This window comes from Scyliorhinus torazame, chromosome 24 (assembly GCF_047496885.1).
Source record: "Scyliorhinus torazame isolate Kashiwa2021f chromosome 24, sScyTor2.1, whole genome shotgun sequence".
NCBI lineage: Eukaryota > Metazoa > Chordata > Chondrichthyes > Carcharhiniformes > Scyliorhinidae > Scyliorhinus > Scyliorhinus torazame.
In genome coordinates, this window is record NC_092730.1 from 24,873,366 (window position 1) to 24,892,418 (window position 19,053).

Sequence of the window (19,053 nt, forward strand, 5' to 3'; positions counted from 1 at the left end):
CATGTTGCAGCTGTACAGAACTCTGGTCCGGCCGCATTTGGAGTATTGCGTACAGTTCTGGTCACCGCATTATAGGAAGGACGTGGAGGCTTTGGAGCGGGTGCAGAGGAGATTTACCAGGATGTTGCCTGGTATGGAGGGAAAATCTTATGAGGAAAGGCTGACGGACTTGAGGTTGTTTTCGTTGGAGAGAAGAAGGTTAAGAGGAGACTTAATAGAGGCATACAAAATGATCAGGGGGTTGGATAGGGTGGACAGTGAGAGCCTTCTCCCGCGGATGGATATGGCTGGCACGAGGGGACATAACTTTAAACTGAGGGGTAATAGATATAGGACAGAGGTCAGAGGTAGGTTCTTTACGCAAAGAGTAGTGAGGCCGTGGAATGCCCTACCTGCTACAGTAGTGAACTCGCCAACATTGAGGGCATTTAAAAGTTTATTGGATAAACATATGGATGATAATGGCATACTGTAGGTTAGATGGCTTTTGTTTCGGTGCAACATCGTGGGCCGAAGGGCCTGTACTGCGCTGTATTGTTCTATGTTCTATGTTCTATGAGTGGGTGAGACAGGAGACTGCCCACTCAGGAGACTGCCCACTCAGGAGACTGCCCACTCAGGAGACTGCCCACTCAGGACACTGCCCACTCAGGAAACTGCCCACTCAGGAGACTGCCCACTCAGGAGACTGCCCACTCAGGAAACTGCCCACTCAGGAAACTGCCCACTCAGGAGACTGCCCACTCAGGAAACTGCCCACTCAGGAGACTGCCCACTCAGGAGACTGCCCATCCTGTCAGCCCTCCGCTCAATCCATCACACACAGATATAAAAAATAGGCATCGGCACTCAAAGACACGCACACAAAGACAGACACACACGCGCACACATATGTTGCCACACACGAACACAGACACACATGCACACGTAGATATTTACACACAAACACAGACACACGCACACACGCAGATATTTACACACAGACACACGCACACACACAGATATTTACACACAGACACACGCAGATATTTACACAGAAACACAGACACACGCACACACGCAGATATTTACACACAAACACAGACACACACGCAGATATTTACACACAAACACACGCACACACGCAGATATTTACACACAGACACACGCACACACGCAGATATTTACACACAAACGCAGACACACGCAGATATTTACACACAGACACACGCACACGCAGATATTTACACACAAACACAGACACGCACACACGCAGATATTTACACACAAACACAGACAGACGCACACACGCAGATATTTACACACAAACACAGACACACGCAGATACTTACACACAAACACAGACACACGCAGATATTTACACACAGACACACGCACACACGCAGATACTTACACACGCAAACACGCAGATATTTACACACAAACACAGACACGCACACACGCAGATATTTACACACACACAGACACACGCACACACGCAGATATTTACACACAGACACACGCAGATATTTACACACAAACACAGACACACGCACACACGCAGATATTTACACACAAACACAGACACACGCACACATGCAGATACTTACACACAGAGACACACACACACACGCAGATATTTACACACAAACACAGACACACGCACACACGCAGATATTTACACACAAACACAGACACACGCAGATATTTACACACAAACACAGGCACACGCACACACGCAGATATTTACACACAAACACAGACACACGCACACACGCAGATATTTACACACAAACACAGACACACGCACACACGCAGATATTTACACACAAACACAGACACACGCACACGCAGATATTTACACACAGACACACGCACACACGCAGATATTTACACATGAACACAGACACACGCGCACGCAGATATTTACACACAGACACACGCACACACGCAGATATTTGCACACAGACACACGCACACACGCAGATCTTTACACACAAACACAGACACGCACACACGCAGATACTTACACACAGACACACGCACACACGCAGATATTTACAAACACAGACTCACACGCGCACGCAGATACTTACACACAGACACACGCAGATATTTACACATGAACAGACACACACGCGCACGCAGATATTTACACACAGACACACGCACACACGCAGATATTTACAAACACAGACTCACACGCGCACGCAGATACTTACACACAGACACACGCACACACCCAGATATTTACAAACACAGACTCACACGCGCACGCAGATACTTACACACAGACACACGCAGATATTTACACACAAACACACACACGCACACACGCAGATATTTACACACGCACACACACAGATATTTACACACAGACACACGCACACACGCAGATATTTACACACAAACACAGACACACGCAGATATTTACACACAAACACAGACACACGCAGATACTTACACACAGACACACGCACACACACTGACATTTACACATGAACACAGACACACACGCGCACGCAGATATTTACACACAGACACGCACACACGCAGATATTTACACACAAACACAGACACACGCACACACGCAGATATTTACACACAGACACACGCACACATGCAGATATTTACAAACACAGACACATGCACACACGCAGATATTTACAAACACAGACTCACACGCGCACGCAGATACTTACACACAGACACACGCACACACGCAGATATTTACAAACACAGACTCACACGCGCACGCAGATACTTACACACAGACACACGCAGATATTTACACACAAACACAGACACACGCACACACGCAGATATTTACACACGCACACACACAGATATTTACACACAGACACACGCACACACGCAGATATTTACACACAAACACAGACACACGCAGATATTTACACACAAACACAGACACACGCAGATACTTACACACAGACACACGCACACACGCTGACATTTACACATGAACACAGACACACACGCGCACGCAGATATTTACACACAGACACGCACACACGCAGATATTTACACACAAACACAGACACACGCACACACGCAGATATTTACACACAGACACACGCACACATGCAGATATTTACAAACACAGACACATGCACACACGCAGATATTTACAAACACAGACACACACGTGCACGCAGATATTTACACACAGACACGCGCACGCAGATATTTACACACAGACACACGCACACACGCAGACATTTACACACAAACACAGACACACGCACACACGCAGATATTTACACACAAACACAGACACACGCACACACGCAGATATTTACACATGAACACAGACACACACGCGCACGCAGATATTTACACACAGACACACGCAGATATTTACACACAGACACACGCACACAGACACATGCACACAGACATTTACAAGCACATACACACACGGACACGTACACACTCACACATGTGTTCACATGCACACACGCAAACAGACACAGACACACATTCACACCTCCCCTTCCTAACAGCACGATGAGTGTATGTCCATTTCTGCTTCCCCAACCCGAGGGAGCCCCTACACAATCGAGCCCTTTTACCTTTTTTAAATAATTTGGTTCGATCACCCCTCAGAAGCCTTCCATAGCACACCCAATCTGAGCTGATATTTTTCTCCCTCCTAACCCTGGTCCCGTCTTGGTGCACCCTCTCCAAGGTTAATGTAACCCACCCCTCTCAGAACTAAACCCAGTCACATCAGGGGTCTCACTGGAGCCGTGTGTAAATTGCAAAGTAACTCCCGTCCCTTTGTTCGAGTGCTGTGTCCCTGATGGCTGACTCCTGCCGCTTCGCCACATCTGGCAGTGAGCAGCCAAGTGTGTTGTTAGTTGGTTTCTCTCTCTCACCCTTCTTAAATAACTGAGTGACAGCAGCAACTTTCCCATCGAGCGGCACGTTTCTTGTGTAAAGGGAGCTTCAGACTCGGGTGAAGGCTGGGGTTAAGATGCACTGTGTGCGCCCCTCAGCACTGTACAGGGCCCAGCCACATTAATACTGTGGCTCCCAGAGCAGGTCAGAGGCTGGGAATCCTGCGGAGAGTAACTCACCTCCTGACTCCCCCCAAAGCCTGTCCACCATCTACAAGGCACAAGTCAGGAGTGTGAGGGAATACTCTCCACTCGCCTGGATGAGCGCGGCTCCCAACAACACGCGAGAAGCTCGACACCATCCAGGACAAAGCAGCCCCGCTCGATCGACACGCTAACCACAAACATTCGCTCCCTCCACCCCCCCCCGACGCACAGCGGCAGCCGTGTGCACCGTCTACAAGACGCGCCGCAGCCACTCGCTCCTTCGACAGCACCTTCCAAACCCGCCACCCCGACCGTCTAGAAGGACAAGGGCAGCAGCAGACGCACGGGGAACACCCCCGCCTGCAAGTTCCCCCCTCCGAGCCGCTCGCCATCCCGACTCGGAAATATATCGGCCGTTCCTTCACTGGGGCTGGGGTCAAAATCCTGGAACTCCCTCCCTAACAGCACAGTGGGTGTACCTACACCACACGGGACTGCGGCGGGTTCAAGATGGCGGCTCACCCACCACCTTCTCGAGGGGCAGTTAGGGATGGACAGTAAACGCTGGGCCTACAGCCAGCGACGCCCCCAATCCCGTGAAAGGATGTTTCAAAAATGATAGAGGCGTTCTCGGGAACTGGAGGTGCCGGAGTTTGAAGGAATCGGAAAGTTTTAGGGGTTGGCGGGATGCCTTGGCTGTCATCACCCTGGAGTCAGGTTCCCAAGAGCTGGGAATGTGGGATCTGCCTGATGTCTGTCAGCAAGGGGGACCGAAGCAAATCTCCTCCCTGTGAGGGAGGCCGAGATTTATGCCTGGTTCATAGAATTTATAGAATTTACAGTGCAGAAGGCCACTCGGCCCATCGAGTCTGCACCGACCCTTGGAAAGAGTCTTAAGCCCGTGCCTCCACCCTTTCCCTACACCTCCACCCTACCCCCGTAACCCCATCTAACCTTTTTGGACACTTAAGGAACAACTTATCACGGCCAATCCACCTAACCTGCACGTCTTTGGACTGTGGGAGGAAACCGGAGCACCCGGAGGAAACCCACGCAGACACGGGGAGGATGTGCAGACTCCGCACAGACAGTGACCCAGCGGGGAATCGAACCGGGGTCCCTGGCGCTGTGAAGCAATTGTGCTAACCACTGTGCCACCATGCTGCACATTTCGGCTGTATTGGTTTGTGGATATCTCAACCACCCGCTCCAAACATTCAGCGCCTGCCGTTCCCCCTCGACGAGGTAAATCACACCAGGTTCTAGATGTGTACCCACATGGCAAGAAAGAACGCTTCATCCAGCGCATTCAGAAAGTTTGTTAACCACTAAAGAGGTAACAAGTCGGACAGATAAAAACCAAAACCGTCAATTCACGGTAACTCTCGCAACGGGACGGGCGTCCCACCACCCTTCTCAGTCCAGGACGTGAAGAGAAGGTTCCGGAAACTTCAATAACCCCTTGTCACAACGACACCACTCTACACCTCTCTCAGAAGATGTCTCTCTACCAACGTTGCTTCGAGAGACCCCCTATTTTCTTGTACCTTAAAGGTGTTGAAAGCCCGCCTTCGCCAATCGTTGGACAATAGCCAATTGACCTATAGCTTGTCAAGGGTGAGACCCCATTGGGTTTTAGCTAATTATGCATGTTGGTCGAATTTCCCTGGCCGTTCGGGACCGGAGAGTCCTGCCGCTGGCGACCTCCCTGTTCTGCATTACAAGCCAGCTGTTTAGCCCACTGTGCTAAACCACTAAGGGCAAAGAGATGAACAACCAGGCCACCGCCAGCCAATGAGGGGCTGCCTCTGTCGTCGCCAAACAGGCAGCGGATGTCAGGCGCGGAACGGGAAATCCCGTTCAATTGGTTGCCTCAAATTTAAATCAGTGGTTTATTTCAAGCTATATCTCTGATCTTCAGTGTCGACCCATAGCCTTAAATGCATTCCTTCAGTCAAAGTTGCACAAACAACTAACAAGCTCACGTTGTCTTCTTATTCTGGTCTGGAAAAAGGGGCATCTTCTCGATCCAACCGCCTATTAAGAATCTGTATTAACAATCAAGTGTTGATAAGTGTGTTTATAATTTGTTAGGCTGTCGTACCAGACCCCAACTTTTTTAAATTTGTAAAACTTTGAAGAAGGGATACTTCACTCCAGGATACTTCGCTCTAGCCAATAGATATCTTTTGTATTAAAACAAACTTTAATTTAATTACAGAATTAACCACATTAATATCAACGAAATTGCTTTACGATGAACAGTAAAACAGTTCTTAAATAAAAAGAAAAACTTGTATTCCCTCTCTGCACTTGCTACGAATTCCAATCAAGCAACCCGATACAGTTCAAATGCCACCTATAAATAAAGTTAGAAGAACAGGTTACTTGCTTATCTGAGCAGATCTTTGGACCAAGAGACCCTTTCAGGAACAACCTGAAAAGTCCTCCGTCTTGTCAGACTCCAAAGCTGCTGTTCAACTTAGAATATCATATCAGCCAGCCTGCAAATCTACAGACAGACAGGGCAGCACGGTAGCATTGTGGATAGCACAATTGCTTCACAGCTCCAGGGTCCCAGGTTCGATTCCGGCTTGGGTCAATGTCTGTGCGGAGTCTGCACTTCCTCCCCGTGTGTGCGTGGGTTTCCTCCGGGTGCTCCGGTTTCCTCCCACAGTCCAAAGATGTGCAGGTTAGGTGGATTGGCCGTGATAAATTGCCCTTAGTGTCCAAAATTGCCCTTAGTGTTGGGTGGGGTTACTGGGTTATGGGGATAGGGTGGAGGTGTTGACCTTGGGTAGGGTGCTCTTTCCAAGAGCCGGTGCAGACTCGATGGGCCGAATGGCCTCCTTCTGCACTGTAAATTCTATGACCTGGCTCCTCCCATTAATTACATAGCCTGTATCCCACTATGAGAACCAAGACCTGCTTAGCTATGACTAAATACAATCCCTCATGAATTATCTACACTCCGGGGAATCTCCAACAATCAAAACAATATCCCATTTGCCATCTCTCTGTAAACAAGTAAATGGTTAACATCAATCATTACCTCAACTTGTATGACTCCCTAATTACAGCTTTAGCAGGCACACTGCCTGTCTGTATTTTAAACCAGGGTTTGCAATAACGTTACTGCCACAAATATGAAATATAATATATAACAATTTCCACTTTCATCAGGTAAATTATAAAAGTTCCAAACCCTTGTCTTGGGTGGCGCAGTGGCTAGCACCGTTGCCTCGCGGCGCTGAGGTCCCGGGTTCGATCCCGGCTCTGGGTCACTGTTCGTGTGGAGTTTGCACATTCTCTCCCGTGTCTGCGTGGGTCTCACCCCCACAACCCAAAGATGTGCAGGCTAGGTGGATTGGCCACGCTAAATTGCCCCTTAATTGTAAAAAAACAATTGGGTACTCTAAATTTGTGGGGGGGGAAATTCCAGGTTACATTACCAGCCTTCCTGATATATCTATTAATGAATTGCTTCACAATTAAGGCAGTCTACTTAGCTAATCCGGCTGGTTTCCAATAACACAGGTTTAGATCATTTTTTAAATGGCTTTGGTCAATTTAGCACACTGCGCTTCATAAAGCTTCAACGGAACTAATGTAATTCAGAAACTCGACAAATAAGGTCACCATGGAAATGTACTCCAGCGGGCCATTCGCTCCATCTTGGCTGTGGCAGCGATAAAAGGTGTGATTGAACTCATTGCGCTTTCCAGCTCTTGGTCCACAACCCTCACGGTTACAGCACCTCTGGAATACGAGTGTTAAAAAAAGACACTGAGGGCTTCTCCTTCTACCGCCCGTCCAGGCCTTTGAGTTCCAGATCTCCACCTTCCTCTGGGTAAAGAAATTTCCCCTCAACTCCTTTCATCCTCTGCTAATTACTGTCAGTTTTTGTTCCTGGTTGTTCATCGCTTTGCCCTTGGTGGTTTAGCACAGCGGGCTAAACAGCTGGCTTGGAATGCAGAATAATGGCAGAAGCGCGGGTTCAATCCCGTACCGGCCTCCCCGAACAGGCGCCGGATTGTGGCGACTAGGGGCTTTTCACAGTGACTTCATTGAAGCCTACTTGTGACAACAAGCAATTATTATTATCTTTGCTAATGGAAGTACGTCCTTGGTGTCCTCTCTGTCTAGGCCCCTCATCAATTTGTACACCTCCCAGCCTTCTCTGATCCAACCTGCCCAATCTTTCCTCACAATTATCCATTCCAGGCAACATAAGACATAGGAGCAGAATTAGGCCACTCGGCCCATCGAGTCTGCTCCGCCATTCAATCATGGCTGATATTTTTCTCATCCCCACTCTCCTGCCTTTTCCCCATAACCCCTGATCCCCTTATTAATCAGGAACCTATCTATCTCGGTCTTAAAGACACTCAGTGATTTGGCCTCCACAGCCTTCTGCGGCAAAGAGTTCCACAGATTCACCACCCTCTGGCTGAAGAAATTCCTCCTCATCTCTGTTTTAAAGGATCGTCCCTTTAGTCTGAGATGGTGTCCTCTGGTACTAGTTTTTCCGACAAGTGGAAACATCCTCTCCACGTCCACTCTATCCAGGCCTCGCAGTATCCTGTAAGTTTCAATGAGATCCCCCCTCATCCTTCTAAACTCCAACCAGTACAGACCCAGAGTCCTCAACCGTTCCTCATATGACAAATCCTTCTTTCCCGGAATCATTCTAGTGAACTTCCTCTGGACCCTGTCCAAGGCCCCAGCACATCCTTCCTTAGATACGGGGCCCAAAACTGCTCACAGTACTCCAAATGGGGTCTGACTTCTGCCTGATGGAAGGGTCTGGAAGAAGGCAATGCCTGAGTGGGAGGGGTCTCTGATAATGCTGTCTGCCTTCCTGAGGCAGTGGGAGGTGTAGACAGAATCAATGTGAGGGTGGCCAGTTTGTGTGATGCGTTGGGCTGAGTTCACCACACTCTGCAGTTTCTTGTGACCTTGGGCCGAGCAGTTGCCATACCGAGCTGTGATGCAGCCGGATAGGATGCTCTCTGTCGCACATCTGTAGAAGTTTGTGAGAGTCGATGCAGACATGCCGAATTTCTTTAGCTTCTGTAGGAAGTTGAGACGTTGTTGGGCTCCCTTGAGTGGACCCGGGCAGACTGTTGGTAATGGTGACCCCCAGGAACTTAAAGCTATCGACCATCTCCATTGAGCGTGTCATGGCATTGCGGAACACGTGCCTCTTCTGACAAGGCAAAATGTGCGGGCCAGATTTTCAATACTGGCCTCGATCTCCTGTGGTGTTCATTTGGGAGTGTAGTCTTCACATGGCATGAGTTTAAAGGGCAGAATATAGACAAAGTATCGGGTACAGACCGAATTCGGTATTGTGGAGTTGAGGAGAAGGTCTTTGTCCAGAGGGTGTTGGGTTTGGAACCCAATACATGAAAGGGTGATAGAAGCAATGCATTAACAAAAATACTTGCCTTCTCGAGGTGCTGTACCTTCAGGGCTGCAGTCTAAGACCTGGAAAGCACAATGAGTCTAAACAATTATTTTGTGTCTCGTGCCGAATGGCCTCTTTGTGTAAATCTCCGTGCACTTGCTGTTCACCTTATTTGTGACAGCTTCTGAGTCATAGAACATAGAACCGTACAGCACAGAACAGGCCCTTCGGCCCTCGATGTTGTGCCGAGCTTTGTCCGAAACCAAGATCAAGCTATCCCACTCCCTGTCATTCTGGCTCCATGTGCCTATCCAATAACCACTTGAAAGTTCCTAAAGTGTCCCACTCCACTATCACAGCAGGCAGCCCATTCCACACCCTAACCACTCTCTGAGTAAAGAACCTACCTCGGACATCCCTCCTATATCTCCCACCCTGAACCTTATAGTTATGCCCCCTTGTAACAGCTACATCCACCCGAGGAAATAGTCTCTGAACGTCCACTCAATCTATCCCCCTCATCATCTTATAAACCTCTATTAAGTCACCTCTCATCCTCCTTCGCTCCAATGAGAAAAGCCCTAGCTCCCTCCTAAGACCTACCCTCCAAATCAGGCAGCATCCTGGTAAATCTTCTCTGCACCCTTTCCAATGCTTCCACATCCTTCCTATAATGAGGTGACCAGAACTGCACACAATACTCCAAATGTGGTCTCACCAGGGTCCTGTACAGTTGCAGCATAACCCCACGGCTCTTAAACTCAAGCCCCCTGTTAATAAACGCGAACACACTATAGGCCTATTTAAGTTAATACTTAACAATTGAAACAGCCCCCTGTCAAATTGTCGAGGAATAATCAAATCGTTCACTTTTTTTGTCAGTAACTGAAATTTCTCAAGTCCAAAGTGAGGATGTAAACGTGTTTTGAAGAAAGATTGATTGCACATTCCGCCATCCATTTTCAAGCCATTCGTTCCTTACGTTAAGGCCCTGCTGATGATGGGTACCGAGCTCCCCAAATCCCAAAGAGAAACAGCTGCCGGAATGGTATTTTGCAAGTTGTATATTACGAGGAGAGGTTGCGAAATCAGGAAATGATGTCCCCGACTCCTTGTGATGATTTTACTGCAATGTAAATGTTTATGTGAAAAAATTAAGAAAATAATTATGCTCGAGCACAAGATTGATTGATTGATTTGATTTATTGTCACATGTACCGAAGTACAGTAAAAAGTATTTTTCTGCGGCCGAGGGAACGTACACAGTACGTACATCGTAGACAAAAAGAATAATTGACAGAGAACATTGACAAACAGTGATTGGTTACAGTGCGGAACAAGGGGCCAAACAAAGTAAATACATGAGCAAGCGCAGCATAGGGCATCGTGAATAGTGTTCTTACAGGGAACAGATCAGTCCGAGGGGGAGTCGTTGAGGAGTCTGGTAGCTGTGGGGAAGAAGCTGTTCCTATCTCTAGATGCGCGCGTCTTCAGACTTCAGTATCTTCTGCCTGATGGAAGGGTCTGGAACAGGGCAAAGCCTGAGTGGGAGGGGTCTCTGATAATGCTGTCTGCCTTCCTGAGGCAGCGGGAGGTGTAGACAGAATCAATGTGAATGGCCTCCTTCTGCACTATATGTTGAACATACATAGAACATACAGCTACCGTGCTGCCCTAAGTTCTATGTTCTATTACAATTTCTTGGTCTCTTCACACTTATTTTGCTTGTTTTCCGACCATTATTGACCACAAAAGAGACAACTCAGCATCGATTCAGGTGGTACCATGTTACCCGGTTAGATTCCGGCCTGGGGTTGACCGTCTGTGTGGAGTTGCCCTTCAGTGTCCAAAGATATGCAGGTTAGGCAGGGTTATGGGGTTGGGGCGGGTGGAGTGGGTCTGGGGAGTGCGCTCTTTCAGATCGTCGGTGCAGACTCGATGGGCTGAATGGCCTCCTCACGCCCTGTACAGATTCTCTGGATTCGGCTGGAAGAGAGCCATTTATTCAGTACACACTGAGGTACAAGGGGATATTATGTTCTCTGTTGGGTCCATCGGGGTGCATTGAGAACGTAGTGTTAACAAAGAACATCAAGCTGAGTTGTTGAACAAGGCTGGTTTATTTACACTACTAAATTAAAGATTCTAACCAGTCAACAAGGAATACGTTATGAAATAAAACAATACAATATCTCTTCCAACAGAACTCTATGCTGTGCACCTAATCTCTCTAACACCTCACAGCCTTCTCCCAGAAGTCACATGATATTTATATCACTGCTCCTTATCTCCACCTGGTGGTGAGAAGTATTATTGTCTTATTGTTAACCCCTTGTATTCCTTATAATGCACATATGGTCACAGGGGAGGCTACATCATCATGGCAGAAGGATGCAATTGCTTGGCAGGATAGAATTGTGTGACACGTTTACATAGGAAGCTGCAATTATCAGTGTGGACAAATGGGGTGGGATTCTCCCCTACCCGGCGGGGCGGGGGTCCCGGCGGGACGGAGTGGCGTGAACCACTCCGGCGTCGGGCCGCCCCAAAAGGTGCGGAATCCTCAGCACCTTCAGGGGCTAGGCCGGCCCCGGAGTGGTTTGCGCCCCGCAGGCCGGCGGGGAAGGGGCTTGGCACCACAGCAACCGGCGACGAAGGGCCTCCGCCGGCAGGAGCGAGTTGGGCCAGCGTGTGCTGGCGTCATCCCCACGCATGCGCAGAGGGATTCGCTTCCGCACCGGGATTGGCGGACCGGTACAGCCTCCAGTGCGGAACAATAGAGTGCCCCCACGGCACAGGCCCGGCCGCGGATCGGTGGGCCCCGATCGTGGGCCAGGCCACCGTGGGGGCACCTCCCGGGGCCAGATCCCCCCGCGCCCACCCCCCCCCCCAAGAACCCCGGAGCCCGCCCGCGCCGCCAGGTCCCGCCGGTAAGGGACCTACTCCAATTTACGCCGGCGGGACTGGCAAAGAACGGGCGGGACTTCGGCCCATCGCGGGCCGGAGAACTCGGGGAGCCCCGGGGCCCATTGAGTCGCGGCGATCCCCGCAATTCTCCGAGGCGGGCAGCGCGCCGTTTTTTTAGGGGGTGGAGGGAGAGTTCGGAGGACGGCGGGGGCGAGATTCACGCCGACCCCCCCGGCGGAGAATCCCGCCCGTGGAATCGGAATGAGGTACACTCGGAGCGAGCGTCAGAAATGTGGATAGATGCGATGCTGGAGATATCAGAAGTGTTCTTAATGGAAGAGCGCGCAGTTAAATCTGTGACCGCTCGTGAATTATCTGCCTGCTTGAGGCTTGCTTCACAACCCTGTTGTCGCTTTTTCAGGACACATCATGGTGAACGGACCCGTAACTCCCATTCCAGTCAATGCAAAACCTTCAATGGTGGAGCCCATCGTCCCTGAGGTCCCGCTGGGTGAGTGCTACAGTGCTAGATTCTGCTCATATCGTTGTGTTATCTGCCCTGCTCTGTGCTCTCTTGTCTCTTCCTTCCCCCCCCCCCGGCCCGACTCTGCTGAATTCTCTCTTCCATTGCCAGGCCTCTCTCGCCTGTCCTCAGGACCGTAGAATTGTGGAAAGGTGAACCCAGCAGCCTCGCAAGAGTCTGGGCAGCAGGTCCATCGCCGAAATTGCCCTCGGGGTCCAAAGATGTGCAGGGTTACCGTGCTACCCGAACCCATCCTGCCCGCTTTCCGACTATGAAGGGCAGCACGGTTGCACAGTGGTTAGCACAGTTGCTTCACAGCTCCAGGGTCCCAGGTTCGATTCCCGGCTTGGGTCACTGTCTGTGCGGAGTCTGCACGCCCTCCCCGTGTCTGCGTGGGTTTCCTCCGGGTGCTCCGGTTTCCTCCCACAGTCCAGAGATGTGCAGGTTAGGTGGATTGGCCGTGATAAATTGCTCCTTAGTGTCCAAAGATGTGCAGGTTAGGTGGATTGGCCGTGCTAAATTGCCCCTTAGTGTCCAAAGATGTGCAGGTTAGGTGGATTGGCCGTGCTAAATTGCTCCTTAGTGTCCAAAGATGTGCAGGTTAGGTGGATTGGCCGTGCTAAATTGCCCCTTAGTGTCCAAAGATGTGCGGGTTAGGTGGATTGGCCGTGATAAATTGCCCCTTAGTGTCCAAAGATGTGCAGGTTAGGTGGATTGGCCGTGCTAAATTGCCCCTTAGTGTCCAAAGATGTGCAGGTTAGGTGGATTGGCCGTGCTAAATTGCCCCTTAGTGTCCAAAGATGTGCAGGTTAGGTGGATTGGCCGTGCTAAATTGCCCCTTAGTGTCCAAAGATGTGCAGGTTAGGTGGATTGGCCGTGCTAAATTGTCCCTTAGTGTCCAAAGATGTACAGGTTAGGTGGATTGGCCGTGCTAAATTGTCCCTTAGTGTCCAAAGATGTGCAGGTTAGGTGGATTGGCCGTGCTAAATTGTCCCTTAGTGTCCAAATATGTACAGGTTAGGTGGATTGGCCGGGCTAAATTGCCCCTTAGTGTCCAAAGATGTGCAGGTTAGGTGGATTGGCCGTGCTAAATTGTCCCTTAGTGTCCAAATATGTACAGGTTAGGTGGATTGGCCGGGCTAAATTGCCCCTTAGTGTCCAAAGATGTGCAGGTTAGGTGGATTGGCCGTGCTAAATTGCCCTTTATTGTCCAAAGATGTGCAGGTCAGGTGGATTGGCCGTGCTAAATTACCCCTTAGTGTCCAAAAAAGATTAGTTGGGGTTACGGGGATATGGTGGAGGCGTGGGTTGGGTAGGGTGCTCTTTCCAAGGGCCGGTGCAGACTCGATGGGCTGAATGGCGTCCTTCTGCACTGTAAATTGTATGATCCCCTGCCCAGCACCACGACCTCCCCAGTAAAGCCACTCGACCGGGTCCCTCACAAGTTGGGACTGCCAACCTCGTGGCTCTGGCCCACAACCCAGTCTTGAACTACACGGGCATCAAGCAAAATTATTCATTCTTTTTCGCTTCCTTTCAACTCTTTCATTTGTCAACTGCGAAAACGTTTGGAGATGGGAGGTAGCACATTGTTTTGTTGGGGTTGGCATCGTTTCAATGACCCCCCAAAAAGACCCCTGCCGAGAGCGCTGGGACTTTATTGTATAACGTTTACAGAAGCTCCGGGTGACTGTGTCACGTTCAAGGTGTCGGGTGAATGCAAGTTGTTGTTGCCTTTTAAAAATTGATTCCTGGGAGTCGGGCGTCGCTGCCCGGGCCCAGCGTGTATCGCCCCCTCCCTAATTGCCCCCGCGGGCTGAGTGCTTTGCTGGAGCTATTATTCCAGAGGGGATTGAAAGGCCAACCCCTGTGCGGTGCGGGGTCCGGAGCCACGTGGAGGCCAGGCCGGGGTAAGGACGGCAGGGGCCAGAATTCCCCCGGTTCACATCCCCACTCCGGGAGTTTCCCGGCGGCCTGGGGTTGTCTTCAGTGGGAGTGGGGACCCCCATTGATGTTGCATTGGTGTGCAGGTTAATAATAATAATAATAATCGCTCATTGTCTCAAGTCGGCCTCAATGAAGTTACTGTGAAAAGCCCCTAGGTTAGGCTGTGAGGTGACGGGGATAGGGTGGGGTGGATGGGGGGGTGGGGGGGGAGTGTAAAAGGGTCGGCGCAGACTCGATGGGCCGAATGGCCTCCTTCTGAACTGCGGGCATTCTCTGACAGTCGGCAATAAGAGACTCCCACCGCTAGCGGACGGCACGCCGTCGAGGACCACGCTCCTGAGGGACCGGGAGACCGGGAAATCCCGCCATCAGATTTCCTTCCCGACGGGACATGGGTGAACCAGGTGGGCCCTCATGCGACAATTGACAGCGGCAATTGACAGCGAAGTGGATTTTGAAAGTTCCCCCCGGTAAACTATCGCAAACTGGGGTGCGCGGTGCGGAGTCAGTCGCTCCCAGGCGGGTTAATGGAACGGCGGCCATTTTGTTTCCCAGCATGCTCCACTGTCCCGAGCTGCTCACGGATTTCTCAAACCCGCTGTCAGCGTAACTTTCCTCAAGTTTAACATCTGCTCCCGGGACGGGGAGGCAGTCCGCGAGGGGGGGGGGGGGGTCTCCCGGTGACTCACTTAGTGGCCAGATTGTTCCCTCACCATCTGGGATCACAGAATCACACAGAGCCGAAGAGGCCGTTCCGCCCATCGAGTCTGTACCGACGCATGAAAATCCCTGACCTGCCCACCTAATCCCGTTTGCCAGCACTCGGCCCAGGGCCTTGAACGTTCCGACGTGCCAAGCGCTCATCCGGGTACTTTTTAACGGATGTGAGGCAACCCGCCTCCACCACCCTCCCAGGCAGTGCTTTCCGGACTCTCGCCACCCGCTGGGTAAAAATGTTTTTCCTCAAATCCACCCCGAACCTGCCGCCCCTCACCTTGAACTTGTGTCCCCCTCGTGACTGACCCTTCAACTGAGGGGAACAGCTGCTCCCTATCCACCCGGCCCACGCCCCTCATAATCTTGTCCACCTCGATCAGCCCCCTCCGTCTTCTCTGCTCCAGAGAAAACAACCCGAGTCTATCCAACCTCTCCTCATAACTTCAACGTTCCATCCCAGGCACCATCCTGGTGAATCTCCTCTACCCCGCCCCCCCCCCTCCAGTGCAGTCACATCCTTCCTATAATGTGGCGACGAGAACGGCACACAGTGCTCCAGCTGTGGCCTCACCAAAGTTCTGTCCAACTCCAACATGACCCCCCCCGGCTTTTGTAATCTATGCTCCGATCGATAAAGGAAAGTGCCCCGTGTGCCTTTTCCACCGCCCTATTCACCTGCCCTCCCGCCTTCAGAGATCCCAGGGTAGAGGGGTCAATTACTAGGGGGCATAGGTTTAAGGTGAGAGGGGCAAAGTTTAGAGTAGATGTACGAGGCAAGTTTTTTACGCAGAGGGTAGTGGGTGCCTGGAACTCACTACCGGAGGAGGTAGTGGAGGCAGGGACGATAGGGACATTTAAGGGGCATCTTGACAAATATATGAATAGGATGGGAATAGAAGGATACGGACCCAGGAAGTGTAGAAGATTGTAGTTTAGTCGGGCAGTATGGTCGGCACGGGCTTGGAGGGCCGAAGGGCCTGTTCCTGTGCTGTACATTTCTTTGTTCTTTGTTCTTTGTTCTATGGACAAACACTCCAAGGTCCCTTTGTTCCTCGGAACTTCCCAATGCTAGGCCATTCATTGAATACTTCCCTGTCACGTAACTCCTTCCAAAGTGTATCACCTCACACCTTTCAGGGTTAAATTCCATCAGACACTCTTCTGTCCATTTGTCCGCCCCGTCTATATCTTCCTGTATCCCCCCCCCCCCCCCCCCGCCCCCCCCCCCCCGCTCTGCCCACCCCCTCGCGCTGCCCACCCCCTCGCGCTCAATGTCACTATCAGAAGCATCAAGCTGGCCCATAGTCACCGATGCCGTGCACCATTCGACTATTCATTGACAGGATGTGGGCGTCGATGGGCCGGGCCTAGCATTTATTGCCCACCCCTAATTTCCCCTTGAACTGACCGTCATGCTCGGCCATTTGAGGGGGGCAGTTAAAGAGTTGACCACATTACTGTGTGTGTGTCGGTGGGGGTGGGGGGGGGGGGGGTCTGGAGTCACGTGTAGGCCAGACCGGGGTAAGTACAGCAGATTTCCCCTTTCCCCTAAAGGCGACAATGGGAGGGCGGCAGGGTGGCGCAGTGGGTTAGCGCTGCTGCCTCACGGCGCAGAGGACCCCGAGGTCAATCCCGGCCCTGGGTCGCTGTCCGTGTGGTGTTTGCACATTCCCCCCATGGCTACGTGGGTCTCAACCCCCACAACCCAAAGATGTGCAGGGTAATCATCTGGAAAGGAATAATTTGATTAGAGATAGTCAACACGGTTTTGTGAAGGGTAGGTCGTGCCTCACAAACCTTGTTGAATTCTTTGAGAAGGTGACCAAACAGGTGGATGAGGGTAGAGCAGTTGATGTGGTGTATATGGATTTCAGCAAAGCGTTTGATAAGGTTCCCCACGGTAGGCTACTGCAGAAAATACGGAGGCTGGGGATTGAGGGTGATTTAGCAGTTTGGATCAGAAATTGGCTAGCTGGAAGAAGACAGGGTGGTGGTTGATGGGAAATGTTCAGCCTGGAGTCCAGTTACTAGTGGTGTACCACAAGGATCTGTTTTGGGGCCACTGCTGTTTGTCATTTTTATAAATGACCTGGAGGAGGGCGTAGAAGGATGGGTGAGTAAATTTGCAGATGACACTAAAGTCGGTGGAGTTGTGGACAGTGCGGAAGGATGTTACAGGTTACAGAGGGACATAGATGAGCTGCAGAGCTGGGCTGAGAGGTGGCAAATGGAGTTTAATGCAGAAAAGTGTGAGGTGATTCATTTTGGAAGGAATAACAGGAAGACAGAGTACTGGGCTAATGGTAAGATTCTTGGTAGTGTGGATGAGCAGTGAGATCTCGGTGTCCATGTTCGTAGATCCCTGAAAGTTGCCACCCAGGTTGAGAGGGTTGTTAAGAAGGCGTACGGTGTGTTAGCTTTTATTGGTAGAGGGATTGAGTTTCGGAGCCATGAGGCCATGTTGCAGCTGTACAAAACTCTGGTGCGGCCGCATTTGGAGTATTGCGTGCAATTCTGGTCGCCGCATTATAGGAAGGATGTGGAAGCATTGGAAAGGGTGCAGAGGAGATTTACCAGAATGTCGCCTGGTATGGAGGGAAGATCTTATGAGGAACGGCTGAGGGACTTGAGGCTGTTTTCGTTAGAGAGAAGAAGGTTAAGAGGTGACTTAATTGAGGCATACAAGATGATCAGAGGATTGGATAGGGTGGACAGTGAGAGCCTTTTTCCTCGGATGGTGATGTCTAGCACGAGGGGACATAGCTTTAAATTGCGAGGAGATAGATATAGGACAGACGTCAGAGGTACGTTCTTTACTCAGAGAGTAGTAAGGGTGTGGAATGCCCTGCCTGCAACAGTAGTGGACTCGCCAACACTAAGGACATTCAAATGGTCATTGGATAGACATATGGACGATAAGGGAATAGTGTAGATGGGCTTTAGAGTGGTTTCACAGGTCGGCGCAACATCGAGGGCCTGTGTTCTATGTAGGTGGATTGGCCACGCTAAATTGCCCCTTAATTGGACAAAAAATGAATTGGGTACTCCAAATTTATGTTTTAAAAAAGGGACATTAGTGAACCAGATGGATCCCCCCCCCCCTTACGATAGTCTTGTAGATTTGTTTTTCCACCTCTCTATTTCCTCTGCAATTGGCAAGCCTGGTCCGTCATCTGCGTGCGGTTCTGGTCGCCACTTTACCAAAAGAATGTGGATGCTTTGGAGAAGGTGCAGGGGAGGTTCACCAGGATGTTGCCTGGTATGGAGGGCGCTAGCTATGAAGAGAGGTTGAGTAGGTTAGGATTCGAAAGACGGAGTAACTGGTCTGATTAGTAAGTTTGCAGACGACACAAAGGTTGGTGGAATTGCGGATAGCGATGAGGACTGTCAGAGGATACAGCAGGATTTAGATTGTCTGGAGACTTGGGCGGAGAGATGGCAGATGGAGTTTAATCTGGACAAATGTGAGGTAATGCATTTTGGAAGGGCTAATGCAGGTAGGG

General features: G+C 50.6%; 1 protein-coding gene across 1 annotated transcript in view; it reads left to right on the forward strand.

Annotated features, from left to right (window-relative positions):
- Positions 1 to 19,053, forward strand: part of LOC140400218 (pyruvate carboxylase, mitochondrial-like) — a 606,247-nt gene that overhangs the window by 17,439 nt on the left and 569,755 nt on the right. The window contains exon 3 of the mRNA XM_072489687.1: positions 12,785 to 12,874. Coding sequence (XP_072345788.1) covers positions 12,785 to 12,874 — 90 coding nt within the window. The remainder of the gene's footprint in view (positions 1 to 12,784; positions 12,875 to 19,053) is intronic.